General features: G+C 35.7%; 3 protein-coding genes and 2 long non-coding RNA genes across 5 annotated transcripts in view; 4 read left to right on the forward strand and 1 right to left on the reverse strand.

Annotated features, from left to right (window-relative positions):
• Positions 1–16,110, forward strand: part of LOC133519765 (uncharacterized) — a 171,377-nt gene extending 155,267 nt beyond the window's left edge. The window contains exon 2 of the long non-coding RNA XR_009799671.1: positions 15,583–16,110. This is a non-coding gene — a long non-coding RNA (uncharacterized LOC133519765). The remainder of the gene's footprint in view (positions 1–15,582) is intronic.
• On the forward strand, positions 63–1,801 carry LOC133519766 (uncharacterized). Its single transcript, XR_009799672.1, has 2 exons — positions 63–592; positions 701–1,801. It is a non-coding gene; the product is annotated as an uncharacterized LOC133519766 (long non-coding RNA).
• LOC133519760 (BRISC and BRCA1-A complex member 2-like) lies at positions 2,886–14,029 on the forward strand. Its single transcript, XM_061853850.1, has 7 exons — positions 2,886–3,372; positions 3,446–3,744; positions 3,898–4,073; positions 5,385–5,507; positions 11,360–11,423; positions 12,770–12,923; positions 13,823–14,029. The coding sequence occupies exons 1-7, from the start codon at positions 3,282–3,284 to the stop codon at positions 14,014–14,016; spliced, it is 1,101 nt and encodes a 366-aa protein (XP_061709834.1). The 5' UTR covers positions 2,886–3,281; the 3' UTR covers positions 14,017–14,029.
• A 658-nt stretch (positions 16,111–16,768) lies between the features above and the next one.
• LOC133519762 (holocytochrome c-type synthase) lies at positions 16,769–20,225 on the reverse strand. Its single transcript, XM_061853853.1, has 5 exons — positions 20,108–20,225; positions 19,786–20,029; positions 19,418–19,654; positions 18,808–18,932; positions 16,769–17,961 (listed from the first exon to the last, which is right to left on the reverse strand). Exons 2-5 carry the CDS (start codon positions 19,954–19,956, stop codon positions 17,721–17,723), a joined length of 774 nt encoding a protein of 257 aa, XP_061709837.1. The 5' UTR covers positions 19,957–20,029; positions 20,108–20,225; the 3' UTR covers positions 16,769–17,720.
• A 553-nt stretch (positions 20,226–20,778) lies between these two features.
• Positions 20,779–24,272, forward strand: LOC133519763 (mitotic spindle assembly checkpoint protein MAD2A). Its single transcript, XM_061853854.1, has 3 exons — positions 20,779–21,401; positions 21,531–21,677; positions 22,513–24,272. Exons 1-3 carry the CDS (start codon positions 21,332–21,334, stop codon positions 22,917–22,919), a joined length of 624 nt encoding a protein of 207 aa, XP_061709838.1. The 5' UTR covers positions 20,779–21,331; the 3' UTR covers positions 22,920–24,272.
• The last annotated feature ends 957 nt before the right edge of the window (positions 24,273–25,229 follow it).

The raw sequence follows: 25,229 nt of genomic DNA on the forward strand, positions 1-25,229 counted from the left end.
TAAAAAGGTTAAATTACAGCGCACCTATATATATATATATATATATATATATATATATATATATATATACACCCAGAGTCCAATATGAAGGAACAACTCCCAAAGTAGATCTTATTAATAAAAAAATCTATGTTCTAGTCTTTTTTTCTATTGCAAATAAATAATACAAATAACACACAAAAAAAACCTTTAGTGTCTTCATAGAAAATAATAATAACTTTAAGCAATATGACAAATCTGATCTGGATTAGATTCCTACTACAAATTGGACATTATGCATATATAAAACAAAACCACAGATATATGAGATTCAATCTTAGATGGTATACGCGTGCGCCCGTAAGGGAAAGAACATACGCAATGCGCCTAATTACAAAAACATATTTTAACAATTCTGACAACATATTAAAAACAACCCACGTCATTTGGTCGGGTTATTTGTTGCCCACCATAAAGAAAAGAAACTGACAAGGACAAACAATCATAGTGCTTTCTCTGCTACTCCTACTGAAAATTCAATAAAAGTATCTCGTTCGGACATTTGCCGGCTCCACCATACTTATTATACCTCTATGGAGTCAATAGATCATAGGTATCAAAGAATATAATACTCACTAGGATATATATATATATATATATATATATATATATATATATATATATATATATATATATATATATATATATATATATATGATAGGTCTTAACACGATAAATTACGGTGCCACTGGTTCCAGTACCACTTCCCGTAATGAACATGTCCCATCCCTAAGCATACACATGACAGCGCGTATTAAACCGGTTGTCAATTTTAGTACTGGATACAATAATTTTAAGAAAAAAAAACCGACTTCAATGAGGGAGACCGGTGAAAGAACGATTACTGTTAATTTTAGATTTCATAAAATGAAATTAAAAAGACAGCGTCCTACGCCTAATTATGTAGAAAAGGAGGTAACATGTTTTTTTTTTGCCACTGCACCCACCTTGACACATTTCAGATTTGCCCTATGATTGACTATGGTATTCGACTGTATTTAAGATAAATTACTTTACACCATGCATGAAATAAAGCACCAGATAATTATTAAAAAAACTAAATAGGATATAAATATAAAAATTTGCCTTGAAAACCTAACTGCTTGGCAAAGAGAACAAGTTGCCAAACGTGAACTATGCATCATTGAAGAGTTCCGTTCTGTTCATCATCAGCAGTACTTTCTACTTCATCAAATGTCACTTCTACAAATGTAAATACTTGATTTGTTAATGAAAATACTAAGATCACTATATATATATGCCTTTAACATTTGTGGAGTTCCCTCGAGTCCTCATGGACCCGATCGTCAGAATTCGAACTTGACAAAAAATTGTCTTGAAAATCTTATTTGCTTAACAAACACAGCGAAGAGGACAAATCGCCAAACGTGTACTATACGTCGTTGAAGAGTACCATTCTGATCATCATCAGCAGTTCCATTTCATTAAATGTCACTTTTTTCAAATGTAAATGCTTGATTTTTTAAAGAAAATACAAAAATCACTATATGTATGCCTTTCATATTTGAAGAGTTCCCTCGATTCCTCATGGACCCCATCGTCAGAACTCGAATTTGACAAAAAATTGTTTTGAAAATTTCATTTACTTAACAAACACAACGAAGAGGAGAAATCGCCAAACGTGTACTATGCGTCGTTGAAGAGTTCCATTCTGATCATCATCAGCAGTTCTTCTTCATCAAATGTCACTTTTTTAAATGTAAATGCTTGATTTGTTACGGAAAATACAAAAATCACTATATGTATGCCTTTCACATTTGAAGAGTTCCCTCGATTCCTCATGGATCCCATCATTAGAACTGAGTTTTGACAAAAACGGGACCAATCCGTATATATATAAATTCAAACAAAAAAATGATTTTCAAAATCGGTTCAGAAATGACGGAGTTATGGAGTAACAAACATTAAAAAAAAAAAACCGAATTGATAACCTCCTCTTTTGAAATCTTGAAGTCGGTTAAAAAGAGCGCCACTAGTATAAACGAACGAAGTTTTGAAAAAGACTTTTTAGGGTTCCGTAGTCAACTAGGAACCCTTATAGTTTCGCCATGTCCGTCTGTCTGTCTGTCTGTCCGAGGCTTTGCTCCGTGGTCGTTAGTGCTAGAAAGCTGTAATTTGGCATGGATATATAAATCAATAAAGCCGACAAAGTCGTAGAATAAAATCTAAAAATTTTTTTTTTTAGGATACCTACCCTACACGTAAAGAGGGGGTGATTTTTTTTTTGCTTCAACCCTACAGTGTGGGATATCGTTTGAAAGGTCTTTCAAAACTAATAGGGGTCTTCAACAAACATTTTTGACAAAGTGAATATATTCGGAGATAATCGCTCCGAGAGAAATAAAAAATGTGTCCCCCCCCCCTCTAACTTTTGAACCATAGGTCAAAAAAATATGAAAAAATCGTGGAAGTAGAGCTTAAGAAAGACATTAAATGAAAACTATAGCGGACATGATCAGTTTAGCTGTTTTTGAGTTATCGCAAAAAAATCCCCTTCATAGTAAAAAGACGTACTATCCACAGTTCATCCTTTGGTTAATAATCTACTATACTTCAAGCTCCAGTTTAGCTTATTGTCACGGAAGAGTAACTACGGAACCCTACTCTGAGCATGGACCGATATGCTCTTGGCCGATTTTTTTTGTATGGAGTTTGCGTTCTTCTCCTTGTGAGTATCAGTGAGTATTGTATTCTTCGGTCGCGACACACCTTTCTGGCTCAGTGATATCTCTGGTGATATCAATGTATACTGGATCTATGATCTTTTCATTTGTCAATGTTGACATTGACGTGTCTAATGTCTATTTCATTCTGTCATCAGTCAGACCGATAGAAATTTCAGTTCTTTGATTCTTTCTGTCCTTGTTTTGACTGCGTTGTATTCTCTTTAATACCAATTTTTACTATGTTCAGGAAATACAGGAATTACTGTTGTATTTGAATTGAGCCAAGAACAGAGAACAATTCTTGAAGTTGAATTAAGCTGTTAAAAACCTTTTAACCGATTTAATTTGATATATTAGGCATACAATATCCAGCTCATTTCGCTGCAGTCTGATATATGACAAAGAGCATATAATCACTACGTTCTAATATATGACAAAACTTCGTGTAACTTCGCACCGGTGGCGGCACGAGCAGGCTCGGTGTATTAATTCTAGCGTTTAAAAGGTTAAGCCGCTCAAATATACAACTAATAAGTGTATAATTTCAGTCAATAAATGATGGCAACAGAAAGCTTTGGAGTTATTAACGATATTGCCCAAGTTTTTCGCCCTTATATTCAAAACATTTATCAGGACCTTAAATTGGGTATGTACTTAAGTAGACTAATAATGCTATTTCTCAGTACAATTTGTTTGACCCTAAATAATAATATTGACAGGATTATGCAAAACAAAGGTTGATATCGAAAGAGTATCTGGATCTGCGGACGGAGCCGAAAGTCAGTTCCGATTAGTTCTACCATATTGTTCTAAGAAATTGAAATGGGAAGTAATCTTTGATGCTTCAACTCCATGGTTTGCTCCAGACTTTAGATTTGATGATGAGTCATTTCTGAATAATCTTGATGAAGACTTTTTGGAGGATAAAGTGCCAAGCCTTGCTAAGTGGAATGAGAATGATCCTAAGGCTTTAAGTGGAGTCATATCAGAGCTGTTGAATTTGTACAAGATACACCAGGTATGTTTTAAACACTTCATATATGTTCTAAAATAGGTATTATAATGAAAGACTTTCACTCAACTATTTGTTGAATTATATGAGAATAATTAAACCATATTAAGATATTTATTATAACTATTTATTTTTATTACAAAAGATATAACATTCCAGATTAGAAAATTAAATGAAGATGAAAGTTCTCGAGCTTACTTTGAGTATAGTGCCTTACTTGGGGATGCACTTACATCGGAAAAAGATATTGAAGTATGGGTTGGGAGCCATGTTGTTGAGTTCCTGATAAGGCTGAATGTTGACACTTCTCGATTGCCAGAATTATTCAATGAAAGGTATGGACATGTTTACACTTTGATATATATATATATTTTTAATCTTTATTTATTCATTGAGGGTTTTTAAACAAATGCCACCCTCATAGTGGCTCTCTAACAAAACTACACCAGTCTAACTTTCACTATTGCTACGTGCTATGATATCCATAACCATAGAATAAAGGAGCCCAGCCTCTTCCGAGGCTGGGGATGCTAAGATGCTATTGACTCGGCCGAGGTCATAGGAATAGACATTAAGCAAGCGACGCTGTGCGACATTCCATTGTTATATGAAACACGTCTTCAATTACTCCGCATAAATTACAATTGGGCGAGTCAACTTTACGCATCAAAAACGCAAAATTATTCAAAGGAATGTGGCCAGATCGCAATCTAAAGGCAACAATTAGATCCTGCCTGTTCAACTTACAAAAAGAAAACCATGGGGCTCAAGGAAGTGAGGGTTGGATCGTTTTGTACCATATGCCCTTTGTGCAAGATCTTTCATCGAAATATTCAGACCACCTGTTAAAGCACATATTCTTGACTTTGTATAGAATATCAGAAAACCAAGGAACATTATGGCATTTTTCACCCATTTCGGATGCTTCCCTAGCCAACCGATCCACCACCTCGTTCCCCACAACACCTCAGTGAGAGGGAATCCATTGTAAAATAACTTTCTTTTTGGCTGCATTCAGTTTAAGTACTAGACGAATTATTGAATAAGCCAATGGAATGCCCCTAAAGACTGAGTACAGGGTTCAAATGTTGAAGAGCGCATTTTGAATCTTAAAATTATAAATTTATTGTGACTATTGATGCTGTCAATATATGAAAGAGATGCTTCTATTGCAAGTTTGCCAATCTAGGAATGCTGCCCCACTACCAAAATCTGTTTTAGATCCATCAGTAAATATCTTATAATAGTCATTATAAGAGTTTGTAAGCATTGAATCGCATATACTTTGTAACTGCGAACCGTCGTACTTACTTTTAGCTTTGTTAATGTTATCAACATTTGATACTAGACAATTACTCAAATCTATATTTGTAACCCAGGTATCGAGTGAAAACAATTCTCACTTTGATATTAATTGTAAATATCTTTAATAATAATAATTTTGCCCACTGGTTTACAAAGCAATATGTTTACTTTTGTTATGGGGCAATAATATTAAAAACAGAGGTATTTATAACAGTCCATATCATTATGGACCAAGCAACTCATCATTACAATTTCTGATTTAAAGGTTTTTTTTTATAACTAAAGTATGGATTTAGGACACTTCTTTAGTTTAGATACTTACAGTATTTTATTGTTTACAGTGTTGATCAAAACCCTGGTATTGACACAGCCCTGCTGCTTGTGAGATATCCTAATTCTACCAATGCAGAGTTGATTTTGTCACCTCTGCTCACAAAATCTCTTGGCAACATAACATTACCACCGTAAGTAAAACTTGATCTTCACAAATTTGTGTTTTTCCATCTGAAGGTAACATAAGATATTAGGTATAAAGATAAGGCTGCCATCACTCCAGTTCGGAGTGTCCGAGCAGAGTGGAGTTTTTAATTAGTTATACTGATTTTAATTCTGTCTGATAATCATGATTTAAAAAAAAATATATATTGAAAATCATTCATCATAATTTTTTTGCATATTCAGAGCAGAAATGGGCAAAATGTAATCAACTAACGAGAAATTTAGTTGACTAACTCAATCTAGTAATCGCAATTAAATTTTTTAATCGATTAACCCATTCATGGCCAAGACCCGTCGAGCGTACACAATACGTCGGGCCACCATACAAACCGTTTTTACCTAAAACGTATGACTTAGCTTATGGGTCTCTGGCCTGGCGCGTACAGTAAATAAAACGTCGCTTATGAAGCCGGCCAGTTGAACAACATTATGCAACATTTTTACTAACCACCTTTTTTCTGTACCTATAAAAAAAAGCGGCCAAGTGCAAGTCGGACTCGCCCATGAAGGGTTCTGGGTTCCGTACCATTTATGACGTATTAAAAAAAAACTACTTACTAGATCTCATTCATACCAATTTTCGGTGGAAGTTTGCATGGTAATGTATATCATATATTTTTTTTAGTTTTATCGTTCTGTTATTTTAGAAGTTATAGGGGGGGGGGGGGGGGGCACATTTTATCACTTTGGAAGTGTCTCTCGCACAAACTATTCAGTTTAGAAAAAAATGATATTAGAAACATCAATATCATTTTTGAAGACCTATCCATAGATACCCCACACGTATGGGTTTGATGAAATTTTTTTTATTTTATTTTCTGTTCTAAGTATGGGGAACCCCTAAAATTTATTGTTTTTTTTTTCTATTTTTGTGTGAAAATCTTAATGCGGTTGATAGAATACTTCTACTTACCAAGTTTGAACAGTATAAGTAGTTCTTATAGTTTCGGAAAAAAGTGGCTGTGACATAAACAGACGGACAGACGGACATGACGAATCTATAAGGGTTCCGTTTTTTGCCATTTGGCTACGGAACCCTCATAAAATTGCAGTTTGTAGGAATTAACATTTTTACCTTTTACTTATTTAACTATCTGTGTTTGCTGTTGTTGTTTTTTGGGTCACATCTTGGAAGTTCAATTTGAACCATTTCCCGATTTCCGATTAAGATGAAGTTTTGCATACATGTAAACCGGATGACAATGCAGCATTATGATTAACATGTAGCTGATCTGATTAATTGTTTATTGTCCAAGTGTGTCCGATAAGCTGACACTTGGTCGGTCGTTATCCTTGTTTTGGTAAAAGTTATTATAATATAGTAACAATAGACCACTTAAAATGTATTATAGTACTTTCTTTCTAATCGACCGTAGAAACCACGGAGACGCTTTAAAAAACGTGTAAATATTTGTCACACGCTATTTTGATGATACAATATTAGTTAGTGGTGAGGTGGTGATTGTTTCAACGGACTTGTTTTATATTGTAACCAAAAAAAAAATGCATAATTAAGTAGGTAATTGATTACATAAAAGTACAGTGGGAGAAAATCCTCGTTGCCCTACCCCTCACACAAAACAAAATATTATTATACTACGGCTTGGTAAATGTTGCTTGCCATCTAAACAGTAATCGGTTGTAAAATGGTACAACATCAAACAGCTTCAACATGTAATAAGCTTTAAAATCAGTCAATAAAGTTTATTTTGGCCTGCTACGAAACTTTTGTATTTTTTACAAGTAGCGCCAGGCCACGGTGACCCATACCCCGAGTCATATCAATTACTTCTAAAATGTCCATATTTTTGGTATCTTTGAAATATGGATTTTTCTGTTTGCTTGCAACGCGGATTTATCTGGAAATTCTGGTAATAGTAAACCAAAATTTAATATTCTATGCTCTATTTTCATTTAAAAGAACGTGTTTATAGTTTCAATCGTAATATACCTTCTAGAAATGGTTGTTAACGAATGACATACGTAGTTATTACGTCAAATTATGTTTCGTTTATGTTTAAAACAGAATTTCTTCATGACTCACATGTGAGTCACTGGCCCTGCGGAACTGTTTGAGCATGACGCATGACCCATACGCTGAGTCGCTGGCCCTGAATGGGTTAATTAATTCGTCGATTAAAAAGTTAATCAATTAATGCCCATTTGTGATTTAGAGATGTCATTAATATAATATATAATACAATATCCGGGTGGTGTTAGATGGCTACACATCTGACCAATGGGCTATTAATGCCGGTGTTCCTCAGGGCTCTGTTCTGTCCGCGACCTTATTTCTGCTGCATATCAACGACATGCTAGTCCCAGATACTTTTGGGTATGCCGATGACAGCACGATATGATATGATATGATATGGTAGACCGTCTGAATTTGACACTTAAGGTAGTATCCGATTGGGGCGACGCAAACCTGGTCAAATTCAACGCTACCAAAACACAGGCGTGTCTGTTCTCTGCGAAACGGAGTCCTTTCGACCTGGCTCCGACTTTCCGGGATGTATCCGTACCGATATCCAACCATCTCCAGCTACTTGGCACAAGTATCTCATCTAACCTGAGCTTCGGGGCGTATATTGAATCTCTGGCTAAATCTGCAGCTAGACGATTAGGCGTCCTTTCTAAGGTCAAGCAGTACTTCACACCGGAGCAGCTTCTTCAGCTTTACATAGCTCAAGTCCGGTCGTGTATGGAGTATTGCAGTCACCTTTGGGATGGATCCGCCAAGTATCAGCTAGCCACCCTAGATTCTATAGACAAACGCGCTAGGAAGCTTATTGGGGATGCGAGATTGGTAGAGGCTAGACTGCAGAGCCTAGAACACCGTAGAAAGGTAGCCTGTTTATCGGTATTCTACAGGATACATTTCGGGGAGTGTGCGATGGGATTACATAATCTTATCCCCCCATCTCCGTTCTGCCACCGTGGGACTAGACGCGGACTTGCGTTTCACCCTTACGTCGTTACTTTACCACTGATTCGCACTAAACGCTACGCATCCAGCTTTATCATGCGTACGGCTAAGGAGTGGAATTCACTTCCTGCAAATCTATTCCCAGTCCACTATAACTTGGACCTTTTTAAATCGAGAGTGAATAGACATCTTTTAGGTAAGCATGTTCCATCCTAGACTACATCGGCACTTTCCATCAGGTGAGATTGTGGTCAAATGCTTACTTTTTCGGAATAAAAAAAAATATATATATATATATAAGGTATACCCGGGCAAGACTGGACTATTTTTCGAATGTTTAATACAAATGATAAAAAGAAAACTAGTGATGGGTAGGACATCAATTTAAAATGAGTTTGTATGAGTACCTCATTCTCTAAAATGAGGTGTTACAATGTCTTACTTCAAATGAGGAGAAGTACTAGCACTTTTGCAGCATCGACTATTCCATCAACTCCAACGGCAGCAAACCATATTTAATGTAAATACATATTTAGGCATTGCTAAACTTCCTTTTAAATATTTACTTGGAGTGCAATTCTGAAGGTTTAAAACAGAACTTTAACAACAGAAGACATACATTTAAGAATCAAACTAAGGAGTTAAAGTACATACATCCTATTGCAACTTAATTTGATGCTTTTATGAAACGTTCTAATTTAGCAGTTTATTATTTTTATTGTTAGATTGTTCAGTATCAATCCTTGCTACTTGATATAATTTTAAGTTTAACATTCATATATTGAAATAAATACTAACCATAAACTACCAAACAAACAATTAACAAACTAAGGAGAACAAATCCAATATTTTTTGTACCATTATTATTATATAGAAATTACTAACTTACCACCTCATAATTTATCAGTAATAATAGCATTGTAATATGATAACAAACGAAAGCCTCAATAACGTTCGCGCGGTAATGCCACCGGCGTGTAATATACACTTGATTTTTGTATGCAAAAGACACAAAGAAAGACCCACAGGTATATTTTATCGCGAAAACAATGTTACTATATTGTTATTTTGGAATAATTATAAGAATGGTCACTGATCACTATTTATAAAACACAACTAAAGATTACGAACAACTTTTTCGAGTTTCTCGTACTATAAATATGTCAAAATCATAAATGATCGAAATACTATACGAAGCACGTTAACAAAAAGTATTACATATTCAAATCGTTAAAATGTACATGTTTATTTCACCTATACAAATTATATTTACTTTTTTATTAATAAACTAATGTAAAATATCATATTTTGTGTACGCCACTATATTATATTTCAATAATTTAAATAATATTTTGGTCTCTTAAACGATAACTATTTTAAGCTAGCTTCGTAAATGTCCAGTGAGACTTGGTTGGCATTTCAATCGCTTATCAAGTAACCATTTCACTGTCCAGTCTAATTGATTCAGATTATACATGACACCAGCAATATGAACCTTGAGGTCAGGTTATACTGGTATGCGCGTTAGTACAATAATAGCTAACAAATATGGAGGCCTACCGCGAACCACGAAGTTTTGCTTTGCTGTCGCACTTACGTATGAAATTACAAGTGCGACAGAGAGAAAAAACTTTCTTCGGTAGGTTCTTTGATGACTTAGATTTTTCGCTTTTGACAAGTAACTTAGCAATGCTAGGATCAAAATGGCGTAATATGTATGTAAGCTTGCGGACGCTTACGCTTGTTTTCTTTCGTGTTTCATTTTTAACGTATTTTCGATGAGGTGTTATTGAAGCACGGCGCGTGTCTGTCTCACTCCCTCTTTCAGTAAATCTAATTCATTGTTTCATTTTGAAAGGATTTTTGAGGGGATGTCACAGTGAGGCGAAGGCGAGGTACAAACACAACGCATTTCTCGGTGGACCTTTTGTCCTTGCAATAAGGTTTGTAGTTGGGCAGTTGATAGTGTGAGCGATGAATGCGATGACGTCAATGACTCATTTCTTCATTTGAATGTCGGCGAGCACCGAGCGCCTCGCGACTCTCTTGCGAGTTGTGAGGAACGCGAGTGAGTTTGAAAGGCTGAGAGTTTTTTTTCAAATTTGAAGTGTTTGAATGGTTTGAGTGGTAAGAGCTGTGTGTGATGCGCGCGAGTAAATGAGTAAAATTAATTGAGGAGTGATGTATGACATTTATGCGGTGTGAAGTTCTGCGACAATTTAACTAAATGAGTGGTACAAATGAAGTGCCTCACGAGTGAGCAACTCAACACTAAAGAAAACGAACTTTTATTATTAATTCAGTTAATGCTCCTTAATAAAATAATTTTGGAGTGATTTACACTCAAAGTTGAATTACATTTTGTTCAAGATACCAAACCGAAAAGTCGTGGACTAATGGGGTTGGCAACTGTCAAAGGTTTGCATAGATGGCGCCATCATAGCTTGCCCCTGTCTCTATGAGATTTGGCTTAAAGTACTGGAATCCAGGTCACAAAATTCCAAAAAAAAAAACAAGAATTTGACACATTTCTAGGGATTGACAGGGCAAGCTATGATGGCGCCATCTGTTAAATACTTCGACCGGCCAACCCCATTGGAATTGTAATAAATATTAACTTTTTCACACTCTTTTGAAAACGTTCGTTCACACGACTGACACGATTGAGCGGTTACTTACTAAATGTGGCAACTTGGCAATAGGGGCGGGATGAAGTGGCGTCACACATTGTATTGCTGGTGATGTAAAATGACTAATATTTTGGTAGCAATCATTTGCGATCATACGATCTTATCCTCCATCCGATCTTATGCGGGTATACTTACCTTACTTACTAAATGTGTATAGGTACTATTGAACTATTGCAAAAATGACATTATTGATTTACAGGATGCATCAGTCTGGAGTCTTAATGGATTATGTCCCTATGGTCACAGAACTATTAAATAATAAAGTAAGTATTATAAATTTATAAATAAATGGGTTTATATATTTTTTAATCCTATTTTATGACATTTAAATTAACATGTTCTGCTCTAGTTGGTTTAAAAAAAAACTATTTTTTTAGTTGAACTGAAGATAGTTGGCTTCTTAGAAGGCTTTTGTTTCTTACAACCATTATTTATATTTTATTTCAATTAAAGTTTCTTAGAATATTTGCTGCCTAGCTTGAAAATTAGTTCGAATTTGTATAATTCGTGTTATCCACGATGACGCGTAGATTTGTCAAATTTAACCTAACAACAATACGAGTCAAGTCAAGGCACGCGTCTTCGTGAATGACACGATCTATATATACCTTATTACCAAGGCTCGGAAAAACGCCCGTCATTTTGAAAACATAACCATGGACTAATTAATGACATAACCCTGTTCCGTACCACAGAGACTTTCTTACCAATCTCAGCGATTAATAAATATTACTCAAATGGGTCCTAAATTATGTTTTTTTTTTTAAATGACGGGCCTTTTTCCGAGCCTTGCTTATTACACAGATAACAGATATAAAATTAAATGAGTTTTCTTGTAACTATAAAGAAATAAGAAGTAAGCATAGAGTGCTCACTCCATTCATGAGGGAGGCTACCGAACGAAAACCGCAATTCCCAAATTGCGGGGATCTTTCTCTTTTACTCTCACCAAGGCCTAATTAGAGTGACAGAGAAAAATTCCTGCAATTGACGAACTTCGATTTTCACGGTTATAGCCCAGGGCGGCTACCGGGAAAATCGAAATACGTCAATTGCGGGCATTTTTCTCTGTCACTCTAATGACGTCTTACTAAGAGTAAAAGAGAAAGATCCCCGCAATTTGAGAATTTCGGTTTTCGCCTGCCGTATTGCCTGTTTGTCGCACTTACGTACGAATTTACAAGTTTGACAGAGAGGCAACACGTCGAACGTGGTTCGCCGTAGGCTCTCTGTTTTGGTACTAAAACACGTATTATTTTCGTAGTTCACATCTAGCATCGAGGCCATCGTGTAGCGAAATTATCAGTACTGCTAGCTCTTTTCAACTCCTGCTATTGTTGAGGAATGAAATTTTCGTCAGGTTCGACACCCGAGACATCTATTGTCAAGTAGAAGTACTGATAATTCCGCTACTCGATGATAGATGTCGACTACGAAAATCATAAGCGTTTTGGTACCAAAACTGATATATAGAGCGAGCACTCCAACCTTAGGTACTTCTTATTTGTCTATGAAGTAACATACAAGTATTATTAGGTATGCGTGAATTTTTGTAAGCGAATAAGCCAAGCACTAGTAAGCCAAGGTTTATTTCATTTTTAATGTTTAGATCCAAGCTCTTCTGAATAATGAAAAGCTAAAGAGGGAATTACTGGCCCAGCTCATTGTGAGGTACGAAGGGGCGGTGTTGGAGCACGATGCTAACAACGCAGCGTTCCTGTTTGAAATGAATGACTTTCATTGGATATTACAGATAGATATAGGTGAGAATTTTTGACCATGTTAGATTCTAGAAACTTTTATGTGGGTACTTTACGAATAGGTGGAAATGGTGTAGATAAGTACTTTATACCCAATAATCAGAGGGCCTACCGCGAACCACGTTCGACGGGTTGCCACCCTGTCACAGTTACGTACTAATTTATAAGTGCGACAGAAAGGCAATACATAGAACGTGGTTCGCGGTAGGCCCTCTAGTATACCTACGGGAAAAAGACTGAATAATTAACAAATTTTAATAAAATTTTGCATAGCTTTCCGAGGAATTCATTTCATTAGGCGGGTCCACACAGAGCGAGCATACGCGCGAGGCAATTTAACTGGCGCAATAAACGGCCAGTGTAGATGTGCGCTCGGCCGAGGCGGCGCGCGCGTTTTCCTCACCCGAGCGGGCCGCCTCGGCCGAGGCACGGCTACACTGGCCGTTTTGTGCGCCAGGAAGTGCGGACTCGCCTATTGGTATAAGCTATGGCTTAACTAATTAGGCTAATTTTTAAGATGTCTGAATAGTGATAGGAAGAGGTTAGAAGTAACATTCAAAACATCTTTGGCCTTTTGAACCCCAAGGAGTAAGAACACCTAAAGGCGTCGTAACTAGTTGTGCCTATAGCGCCAAGAACAACTATAGGTGTCATGGCGGACGCTGTCAAAGTAAACTTCACAATTTCGACTAAGGTTTATATTAGCTCCCTTGCGCCTGGGATTTTAGCCTTTGAAAAATGTTTGTGTTTTTGACATAAGGTGTTAAAAGGCTTAAAAACTTAACGCAATTACCTGCAGGGGGCGTGGCCTAGGAACAAACTTATATGACGGTGAACGCATATATGCGTCGGTGGCAGTGAATGCGTTAATGTAGTTCGAATAACGACTTCCATACTTTCAGGTGCAAAGTTCCCCGACAAGCCGCCGGTTCTTACGCTCAGATCAGTATACCACAGCAGTAAAGGCAAACCGAAATTTAAAGTGCTCCCGTCCTGTCCATATAATAACTTTGAAGGATACATTGAACAACAAGTTGAGATTTTTAAGAATGAATGCAAAGGATTATGTTCTCAAATTGTCAATGTAGAAAATTAAACTTAATGTATAATCGACTGTTTATTTGTTAAAGACTTTTGCAACAAATAGCTCTTTTATTAGATGCCGCTTGTGCAGTGCGCTCCATTGCCATTGCTGGTGTTAGACTAGAATAAGAACAAAGATGATTCCAACTAGCACAGCTCCTATTCATCATAGACAAAATGCTTAAAGTAGGTAAAGCCCGACCATAAATGTATGATCATTATCAAGAGGGCGCTGTTATTCTCAGGTACAGGGTGACAGTTCAGTTTAGTATGAAAAGTTTAGTTCCAATGAAATTCCGCAATGTGGCGCGTGATCATATATTACTGGTCAGGCTTTACATATTGCAAAATATTGGTGTACCCCTGTCATACAAAAAGCGAGGACAAATAGGAACACACCAAAATATTAAATAAATAAAATAAAGCGGATTGAATTCCGTGACCAATAGAGATGATGTGTATTAGGTGTGAGAGTCAGAATGGCGGGTGTACCTAAATAAAATTAAATGAAACGCAAATTTGTACTATTTAGTACCTCCTTTAAAAAAAATTGTACTTAAAGTTAACACCAAAAACAGTACACCCGCCATCCTGACAGTCATAATGGCAGGTGTACTTTATTACGCTATATTCCCGTGGTTATTGATAAATTCTATAAAAGCCAAATTTTTGTACCTTCATATTCAATTATAATATGAGCCATTTTATTTGTGGTTTCCAAGTTTTACTCATTTATATTTTGCTTGCTATTACACTTTTGCAGGCGTTATAATTTTTCAAGTTATCGATCTCATTTTTAAGAAAAAGCGGCCAAGTGCGAGTCGGACTCGCGCATGAACGGAACCCGTACCATTTAAGACGTATTAAAAAAAATCTACTTACTAGATCATGTTCAACATTTTACCACTTTGGACACACATTTTACCACTTTGGAAGTGTCTCTCGCGCAAACTTTTCAGTTTAGAAAAAAATTATATTAGGAACCTAAATATCATTTTTGAAGACCTATCCATAGATACCCCACACATATGGGTTTGATGAAAATTTTTTTTTTAAATTTTATGACGTATTAAAAAAAACTACTCACTAGATTTCGTTCAAACCAATTTTCGGTGGAAGTTTGCGCGACGACGAAGTATATCATATATTTTTTTTAGTTGTATCGTTCTGTTATTTTAGAAGTTACAGGGGGGGGGGGGGGACACATTTTATCACTTTGGAAGTGTCTCTCGCGCAAACTATTCATTTTAGAAAAAAAAAAATGATATTAGAAACCTCGATATCATTTTTGAAGACCTATCCATAGATACCCCACACGTATGGGTTTGATGAAAAAAGATTTTTTGAGTTTCAGTTATAAGTATGGGGAACCCCCAAAATTTATTGTTTTTTTTCTATTTTTGTGTAAACATCTTAATGCGGTTCATAGAATACATCTACTTACCAAGTTTGAACAGTATAGCTCTTATAGTTTCGGAAAAAAGTGGCTGTGACATAATCGGACAGACAGACGGACATGACGAATCTATAAGGGTTCCGTTTTTTGCCATTTGGCTACGGAACCCTAAAAAACGCTAAGGTACAATTATTTTTATTACGCCAGGAATTAGTACCTTTAATGTTTTCGAATATCATTTTTTTCTAAACTGAATAGTTTGCGCGAGAGACACTTCCAAATTGGAAAAATGTGTGCCCCCCTGTAACTTCTAAAATAACAGAATGAAAAATCTAAAAACAATATATGACACACATTATAGTCACATTACCATGCAAACTTCCACCGAAAATTGGTTTGATCGAGATCTAGTAAGTAGTTTTTTTTTAATACGTCATAAATGGTACGGAACCCTTCATGGGCGAGTCCGACTCGCACTTGGCCGCTTTTTGATGATAACTTTATGTACCGTGAGGTACAATTTTTTCTAACGGTGGTAGTATATAGTACAAATTAGGTACAAAAATATGGTATGCTTTTCATTTATTTTTATTTAGCTACACCCGCCATTCTGACTCACCTTTATTAGGCTATGATCCCGTGGTTATTGATAAATTCTATAAAAGTCAATTTTTTGTACGTTCAAATTCAATTATAATATGAGCTATTTTATTTGTGGTTTCCATGTTTTACTCATTTTATATTTTGTTTGCTATTACACTTTTGCAGGCGTTATAATTTTTCACGTTATCGATCTCATTTTTAAGAAAAAACGCTAAGGTACAATTATTTTAATTACGCCAGCATTTAGTAACTTTAATGTTTAATCTGTTAAGTTCATAATAATAACTCAGAAAATGTTCGTTTTTCACTGATTGTTGGCGATTAATCAAATAAAAGCCGCAAATTATGCGTGTTTTTCGGATTATTATTGTGATGAGACATGATGTATTCCTCGCGATACAAAAATATGGTATGGTTTTCATTTAATTTTATTTAGGTACACCCGCCATTCTGACTCTCACTCTATGTTGCTGTGGTCTGTGACGGAATAATCCATCTTCGGCGTTGGACCTACGGGGCGGCTACAATATTTTGCGCTATTGTGACTTTACGCGACTTGGTTGATATTTTTTTGTCTATGCAATTAAAGATGAAATTATATAAGTAGGAACGTAACTTACACGAACTGATTTTGAGCTTTTAGCGCATATACAGTAAAATTTAAACATAACATTTCCAAACGCTTGCGTTATACAATATATATAACCAACTTAATGTGACGTAACGTGATTTCATAAGAAAAATAACAAGCAAAAACAAATAAAAATGAAGGTGTTTCAGAATTTTATTTCACAAGTTTAACAACTTAGCACTAAAATTTTAAGTGTTATAAGTAAATAACTAATAAATAAAGGATATTTCTACTGCTATCAGCTAAAGCAGCTTTGAATCTTAAGTACTTACCTATGACTTGTCTCAATTTATCAGTTAATTTATAAAGTAATTTTTAGTTTGTTGGTGGGAAAATTCATACTTTTTCTGTAAATTCCCAATTATTTGTTGCTGAAAGAAATCTGATATCATGTCCTAATTGAAATATCCTTCAAATTTCAATATAAGTGACCAGAACTAGTCTTATCAGATATATAAGTTCAATGTTCAATTTCACAAGTTAAACCATGTTCATATAAGTTTAACTATGTTTAATTTTAAGATAATTGAATTTACCTTTTGTTCTCAATTAGAATTATTTTAGAATTAACTTTCCGCAACTCTACGACTGGGGCCTATTTTCCGCAAGGGGTATTTAAGGCGTACAGCAAATTTGTAGTTTGTATTGGAACTTTCATTCTATTCCATGGGGGTTTAAAAATATATAATAGTACAGAACCACAATTTACAATAAAATAAATAAAGAAAACAATAAATCACAAAGAGCTTTAGCAGTGACAACACTTGCCGACAGAAAGACTCCACAACTTTAATCAACTCTAATTTTACTCTAATTATTTTTGCAATCTTGATTAAAATGACAAACCATAATTGACATGATAGAACTCATGTCCGTCACAAAGGCAAGCACTATTATTTCTCACAATAGATTATTTTTGAATAAATTTACTTATTCTATTCTTGACATTGTAAATTGAACAGTTATTCAGTACTTTACCTAAGCATTGTTATAATTTAATTTAGTTGATGAAAATTAAGGACCTTATAACAAATTTTAAAGTTAGTTGTCTCATTAGACTAGTAAACTCTTTAAATTTTTGCTATTTCTAATTTGTTAGTTTTGTTGAAGAGTCTTTGTCACCAATGAGTTCATAACGATATCTCATGTACATAACTTTCATTCTGTCCCAAGCATTTTCAAAGGAGTCTAAGGCGGGCCTGACATCAAGGAGGGCGAACTGGTATTTGTTGTCAAGTTCTCCTCCGTCGTAATAGTCGATGACGTAGCGGACTTCCTTGCCGCACCGATCTACAATCCAGTCGTGACGGTCAAATGGCAGTTCGTACCTGTAATTTGAGAAGAAATATTATTAATTTAAGTATATGATTTCTCAACATCATCATCTTCCTCGCGTTATCCCGGCATTTTGCCATGGCTCATGGGAACCTGGGGTCTGCTTGACAACTAATCTCAAGAATTGGCGTAGGCACTAGTTTTTACGAAAGCGACTGCCATCTGACCTAACAACCCAGGGAGTAAACTAAACCTTATTGGGATTAGTTCGGGTTCCTCACGATGTTTTCCTTCACCGAAAAGCGACTGGTAAATATCAAACTATATTATATACATAAGTTTCGAAAAATTCATTGGTACGAACAGGGGTTTGAACCCGCGACCTCCAGACAGAAAGCCGCGCGCTTTTACCGCTAGGCCACCAGTGCTTCAATTATATGATATTCTCAACATCTTAAAAGGAAAGGGGACAGCCGGATCTCCATACAAACATAGTCCTAATTTTTTTTCAAGTGTTTATGGGGCGGTTGTCCACTTTTGTCTAAATTTACAAAATTGGGAGATTGTATTTTGTTTTTGAATGTCCATCTTTTGTATAATTGTACTTTCTTTTGTGTTATAAAGATTAAATGACTTGAAAATACTGGAACAAGTGCCTCATGTAGGAGCCTTATAAGAGGTGCTAATATGATCAGCACAAGGCTTAGCTTGTTCTAGGCATACCTACTTAAGAAATTTCTATACAGATTATTTTAGTAATTTGTATTTTTGTACTATTTCCGGACACTGACAGTGTCAGAATAATAGAATAACACACAGACAATAAATTAATAAGAGATTAATTGGTACTTTTACTGTCTGAAATAAAGGATTTATTCAATTATACAATTGGTACTCACCCAAGCCATGAGCGAAATTTAGCCCTAGGACTGTACTGAGTGGCCTTTCCTCCAAAACTCTTTAGCCTTGGATGACCACACTCTTTAGCGTGGAGTGCTTCCCATTTCAGCACTTCTAGCCACGCCTGGAAATGAATAGATTGTTTTACATTTGGACTAACACCCCAAGTGTTGTGACCATCACATACACCATTTTTTATCCAAACATTGGAAGAAATAAATAAGGTGAGGGGGTGAAGTGCGCCATGCAGTTTTATGAGTAGTAATAGTATTAATACTATTTTACAAGCAGTTTTCAATATATTAAAGGTAGGCTCTTAGACAGCATGGCACAATTCGTCCCCCTCACCTTAGCATTTTAAGTTTTTAAAATTTTTTGGTATGGATCAATAGGTCCACACAGAGCGAGCGAGCGAGCACATACATGCGAGGCGATTTCCCAAGTGCACAGCCTCGGTCGAGGCAAGTCTACACTGGCCGGTTTGTGTGTGAGGAAATTGCCTTGTGTGTATGCTCGCTCTGTGTGGACCCGGCTATTCAATGCTTCCTCTAAATATAGGTGCTAAGGATTTATTTGAAAAACTTTCTATGATGTTCAGAATATACATACCTGTTCATTATTAGCATTATGAATTTTAATAATATCCTCCATGTCCTTTGGCTTTATGTCTTCATCCTTCCAACGCCATCCCTTACGTAACATAGCATTCCAGAACATCTGCTGGCTAGGGTACACCCAGAACTCTGTGGAACCGTCTGGCATGGCTCGGGGAATAGAAGACACTTGGCGTTGAACAGGCAAGGGGAAAGGCTGGTCAGGAGCTGGCTGCTGATTTGCTGGTGGCATCTGTGTTTGAAATCAATAGAATTGTAATATAGAATCGAATGCAAAATCACATAGTATGAATGTCATAAGCTATCAATGAATTAAGAATTATCAAAGAAAATGTATTTGTCTGATTAATAGTAAGTTTTTACCATGTTATACGGGTTTATGTCATTGGTTGCATTCCCTTGCTGCACTGGACATTCGGAAACCTTGGGCGCGCTTTCTTCTTTTTTGTGCATAGGACATTCTGGTGGCGGATTAGAGTTATTTACTGGAGCCTTTAGGTTGACACCGGCATCAGCAGATACTTGACTGCCCATTTTTTAAAAGTAAGTTGAACCAATCTTACGTAAGGTGACCTTAGGTTAGGCGTAAACGGAGTACATTATTTTCCTAAAAATAGACACATTATTATAAACACAGCAATAAGAACCTGCGTAAAAGAATATTATAAATTGAAAAAATATTAACCTTAATACACAGGAGTATTAAAATCGCTCTTTTTAATTTTGAGGTCTTTTTTTGCGTGATTTGATTGATGGACTGGCGTGTGTTGCCAGATATAAAACGTGATATCTTAGGCTATGATCACACTATACCTTATTTTTATTTGAAAAGGATAAGAAGCTTTATGGCCAATTACATCCACACGTTGCAACGGGCCCGGCGTCGGGCCCGAGCCAATAGAGTTGGTTTCACATCGTTATAGCACATCATTAACAATATTTGAAATGTTAAAAATTGTTCAAGTGTAATAATAAAGTCAAACGAAGATAAGTTGGCAGTGATTTTGACATCCCAGACAGTGCAAGTGTTATTTTAAACTTCAAACATTTATGAAATTATGACGTTTACTTAACACTTGCACAGGCTCGGCTATAAAAATCATTGCCAACTTATCTTGGTCTGACTCTATCAAACATTAAACATTTTTGGCAATTAGAGACTAAGTAGAGATTATATTAGCCCCTTCATCTGCCTCTAAAAAGCAGAACCGCATTAACTTCAAATAACTTAAAGAATTCAATGGCTAAGGTCCGTCGAAAAACACAAAAAATATGGGACACGTGGCAACACTGGTGGACGTGTACGGTCGTTTGTAATGCAGGGCGGCTACCGGAAAAATCGTAATTCGTCAATTGCGGTCATTTTTCTCTGTCACCCTAATTACGTCTTAGTGAGAGTAAAAGAGAAAAATCCCCGCAATTTGCGAATTTTGGTTTTCGCGGTAGGCCCCCAGGATCGTACTGTATTGATGGTTCAGCACGTCCGTATGAAAGTCCACGTAAAGCGCCAATTACATCCACACTTCCCGATAGTCGGCACATCATCAACAATATTTGAAATGTAAAAAAATACTTTGTCTCTAATTGCCAAATGTTTGATATTTTTGCATGTGAAGGTGTGATCTGATCAAGTGTGGATGAAACCAATTACATGCCAAAGCTTTAGTCCAGTACGCGCTATTCCTAGAACCACCCTAAGGTCACGTCCGGTGCGCCCGTCTGTTGTAGCTTTAACACTTACAAATCTGTACCTATCCTTACCATGGTTTGTGAAAATTTGACAGGCATTAGATAAAACTCAATGGGCTTTAAAACTCCAACGGACTTTTATGAATTAAACTTTTCGTCTTGTGTTATTTTGTTTTTCTTTGTCTGACTTTCATTTATCAAGAAAATTTGCAAAAAAAAAATGTCACAACAGCAGACGAAGAACAGCATAACACTTCGGGGTTCGGCGCAAATTATTTGCGAGTATTTAAGTAAGTACTTTAAAATTTTAAAATTGAATACATTTCTTCGTACAGTATTAATCAGTGTAACAGTTCACTATTATTAAGGCATTATTGTTAATTTTATGAGCTCGTTTTATAACAGTTACGTTCTTTCAGAGTATGCTATCAACTCTGTTCTATTTCAAAGAGGACTGTATCCTCCGGAAACGTTTAAAGCGGAACAGCAGTATGGAATCACTCTACTCATGTCAGAGGATGCACAAATTAAGAGTTTTCTAACCAATCTTCTTACTCAAAGTGAAGGTAAGACCATTTAAATTTACATATAGTCAATGAACCAAATTATGCACGAACTTAAGGTTTCAAAAACGAAACGTCAATCTATACTTATTTACTTCTCATCTTTACTGCCCCTCAAATAGAAAGTAGAAACAATAAAGAGATGATGTGTATTATACTAAATTAATTTGAACCCATATCTACAATTACATACAATATTTACAAGCTAGTTGTAAATTTTTATATACTTAAGCTAAATTTGAACCACTATCCGATAAAGATCAAATTTTGTATACATGTGTAAGTCAAGGTTCAAGGCAATATTATGGTACAATTGTGCTGATCTGATGATGGAGACAGGACATAGCTATGGGAACACTGTGATAAAACAATACAACTTAATTGTATTTGGGGTTTCTAGAATTTTCTCAATGAGTGTTTGTTTCCACAGGCAACTACAGATTTGCCTGTGGAAACGAAAGTACAGTCAGCGATAAAAGCTTGTACCAAAAATTAAATTTTTACCAAAAACTTATTTTGATTCTAGATGATGTGTGATAAGAACTTTCAGTGCAAAGAACCGCTAGTCAGGTTCATTCAAAGGGGCGCTTGACACTTGAAAGTGTTAACAATCAGTAGTACTTTGAAGCTGTTTAGTAAGCTGCTGTCTCATCTCATCTTATTTCCCAACCTTTCATAGGCCAAAACACGGATCTGTATAAGTTGGTATTGAACTCTTAATTAATTAGAATACAATACCTACAGCATTGATCCATGTTCAAGAATATGAGAGGTTAATGAGCTTTTTTTGTAACTGCATTTTTAATAACTAACCCAATTTCTTTTTCTAAATTTCCAGAGTGGATAATCAAGAAAAAGGTCAGCAAACTATCTCTTGTAATCCTAAATGTAGCGAATAAAGAGGTACTTGAATGCTGGGACTTCAATGTGCAGTATGAAGATGGGGATGCAGCTCTATCTAAGGAAAAAAATGAAACTGTAAGCAGCAAAGACCTAAAAAAGATACAGCAAGAAATTAGAGATGTAATGTTGCAAGTAGCAGCCACTATTTCATACTTACCATTCTTAGACTGTAGATGTTCATTTGATGTCCTAGTGCATGCCAAGACAGATTGTGATGTTCCTGAGAAGTGGGCGGAGGCAGAGCCTGTGGCAATTCAGAATGCACAGAATGTTCAGTTCAAAGCATTTTCAACTGGACTCAATAAAGTAGAAACTGTAGTTAGCTATAAGTTAGTGGATTAGTGTAGTTCTTAGTTGGCAGCTGTCTTATTGTGTTGTCTAAAATGTTTGAATAGGTTCACCAGAGATTAACATTGATTAATATTTTTGGATATAATGACTTTTTGAAGTTTATGTGCAGTCAGCAAAACAATCGTTTTGAATTATTTTGCTGACTGTACATATTTTTTTTGTAGTTTTTTAGTATGTCATTCTTAAGACCAATACTTTTAGAATCCTTTATTTATTAGTACAGATTTTAATTTTTGATTCACCTAAGTACTTCGTAGTTAGTACCTATACATATATTTTATTATTGAATCTGCATAAAGTACATCAATATGTATTAATTATTTTACCACACATAATGCTTATAGACTCTTAATGAGGGGGACAGTTAACTGAGCATTACAATCATAATAACAAAATCTAGTAAATGACATTAGTCTCATCATTATCTCTCTCTTAGTCTCATATTGCCATTTGTTACATTCATAATAAATTCTTTTCCGTTTTGCCATATTTGAGAAAAAACGGCATACAGCAATATACCAGAGTAAATATGAATTTTACTTGACAGTGTGCACTAACTTTCTGGGCTTTATATACCTTTATAGCAAACTTACTTAAACTTTACAGTGTTTGCTGTGAAAGGATCAATATGCCATCTTACAATTATAAATAACAATCTAAAGCAACTGGTGAAAATATATTTAATTCATTTGTATTTTGAGCAGATTTTAACAACATTCTGTGATATAATGAGTTCAGTTGCCTGTTAGTCTTACGTGTTTTGATGAATGACGGCATTTTATTTAGTTTTTATTATTCATTATTTTAGGGTACCATACCCAAAGGGTCAAACGGGACCCTATTACTGAGACTCTGCTGTCCGTCCGTCCGTCCGTCTGTCACCAGGCTGTATCTCATGAACCGTGATAGTAAGCCAGTTGAAATTTCTACAGATTATGTATTCACTATAACAACAAATACTAAAAGCAGAATAAAATCAATATTTAAGGGGGCTCCAATACAAAAAAGTGATTTTCAGATAATGGTACGGAACCCTTCGTGCGCGAGTCCGACTCGCACTTGGCCGGTTTATTTTTATTTTTAATGCGTCATAATCCTTATGATTATTTAAAAATAAATTTTAAACTTAACCCAGGTGGATTTTTAATCATTGTGAAAACGATTAAAAGAATTTAAATGTACCTAAAAATAAACATTTGTATATTACTTGCATTAGTTTGTCCAATTTAGCTTTGTAAATGATTAGTAGTTTTAAGATTACATTTTTTTAATTTAGACAGTTGTTGAATTTTATTATGGCAAGATGGATTTGGCAGGGATCATGAAATAAAATGCTGTCTGCAAGTATTTGGTTTTACTTTTCAAACTTTTAATACTGAGTTAGACTGTGTAGCAAATTTTTCGTATAAGACTATCTTTGACTCAACTTTTAATGGATAGTAAGGGCCAAGCAATCTACTCTCCCGCTATCTTTCCGCTGGCCGGATTTATTTATTTAAACTTATTGCACAAATTTAACAAAAAAGAGTACAAATGGCGGACTGAAAGCCTTGAGGCATTCTCTACCAGTCAACCATTGGTCTTAACATAAACAGTTAGTTTGGTGCAGGATTGTAAAGAGTTGATATGGAAATAGACACAAGTAGAGACTACTAAGGTACTATATATATCTACATATAAATATATATATAAATAAACTTACGCCATTATTAACGGTGCGCCGAACGCCATGAGGTCCCTTTTGATGTGGACTGTCACATATATGTATATAATAACTAGCTGTTACCCGCGACTTCGTCCGTGTTGAATCTTATCTTGAACATTTTACATCTTTAGTAGGTGCAAAATATTTATTACAACACTAATTTTATAGTCTCGGTAGCGGCTATGCATTGATTCAAACTTTCAATGCATTCTAAGTAATTAAGGGGATACGTTTTGAAAACTTGTTAAGGTTTGGTACCCAAAAACGGGACCGTATTACTAATGGCTCCTCTACACGATGGACCATCATAGTGGCCCACTAAGCTGGGCCAGCGCTGGGCCAGCGCTGGGCCATCGTGAAGAGGAGCCATAAGACCCCACTATCCGTCTGGCTGTCACCAGGCTGTAACTCATGAACCGTTATAGCTAGACAGTTGAAATGTTCACAGAAAATGTATTTCTGTTGCTGCTATAATAACAAATACTAAGAACAAAATAAAATGAATATTTAAGTGGGGCTCCCATACAACAAACGTGATTTTTTGCCCTTTCTTGCGTAAGTCTTGGTACGGAACCCTTCGTGCGCAATTCCGACTC

The sequence above is a fragment of the Cydia pomonella genome, chromosome 7, assembly GCF_033807575.1.
Source record: "Cydia pomonella isolate Wapato2018A chromosome 7, ilCydPomo1, whole genome shotgun sequence".
NCBI classification, from domain to species: domain Eukaryota; kingdom Metazoa; phylum Arthropoda; class Insecta; order Lepidoptera; family Tortricidae; genus Cydia; species Cydia pomonella.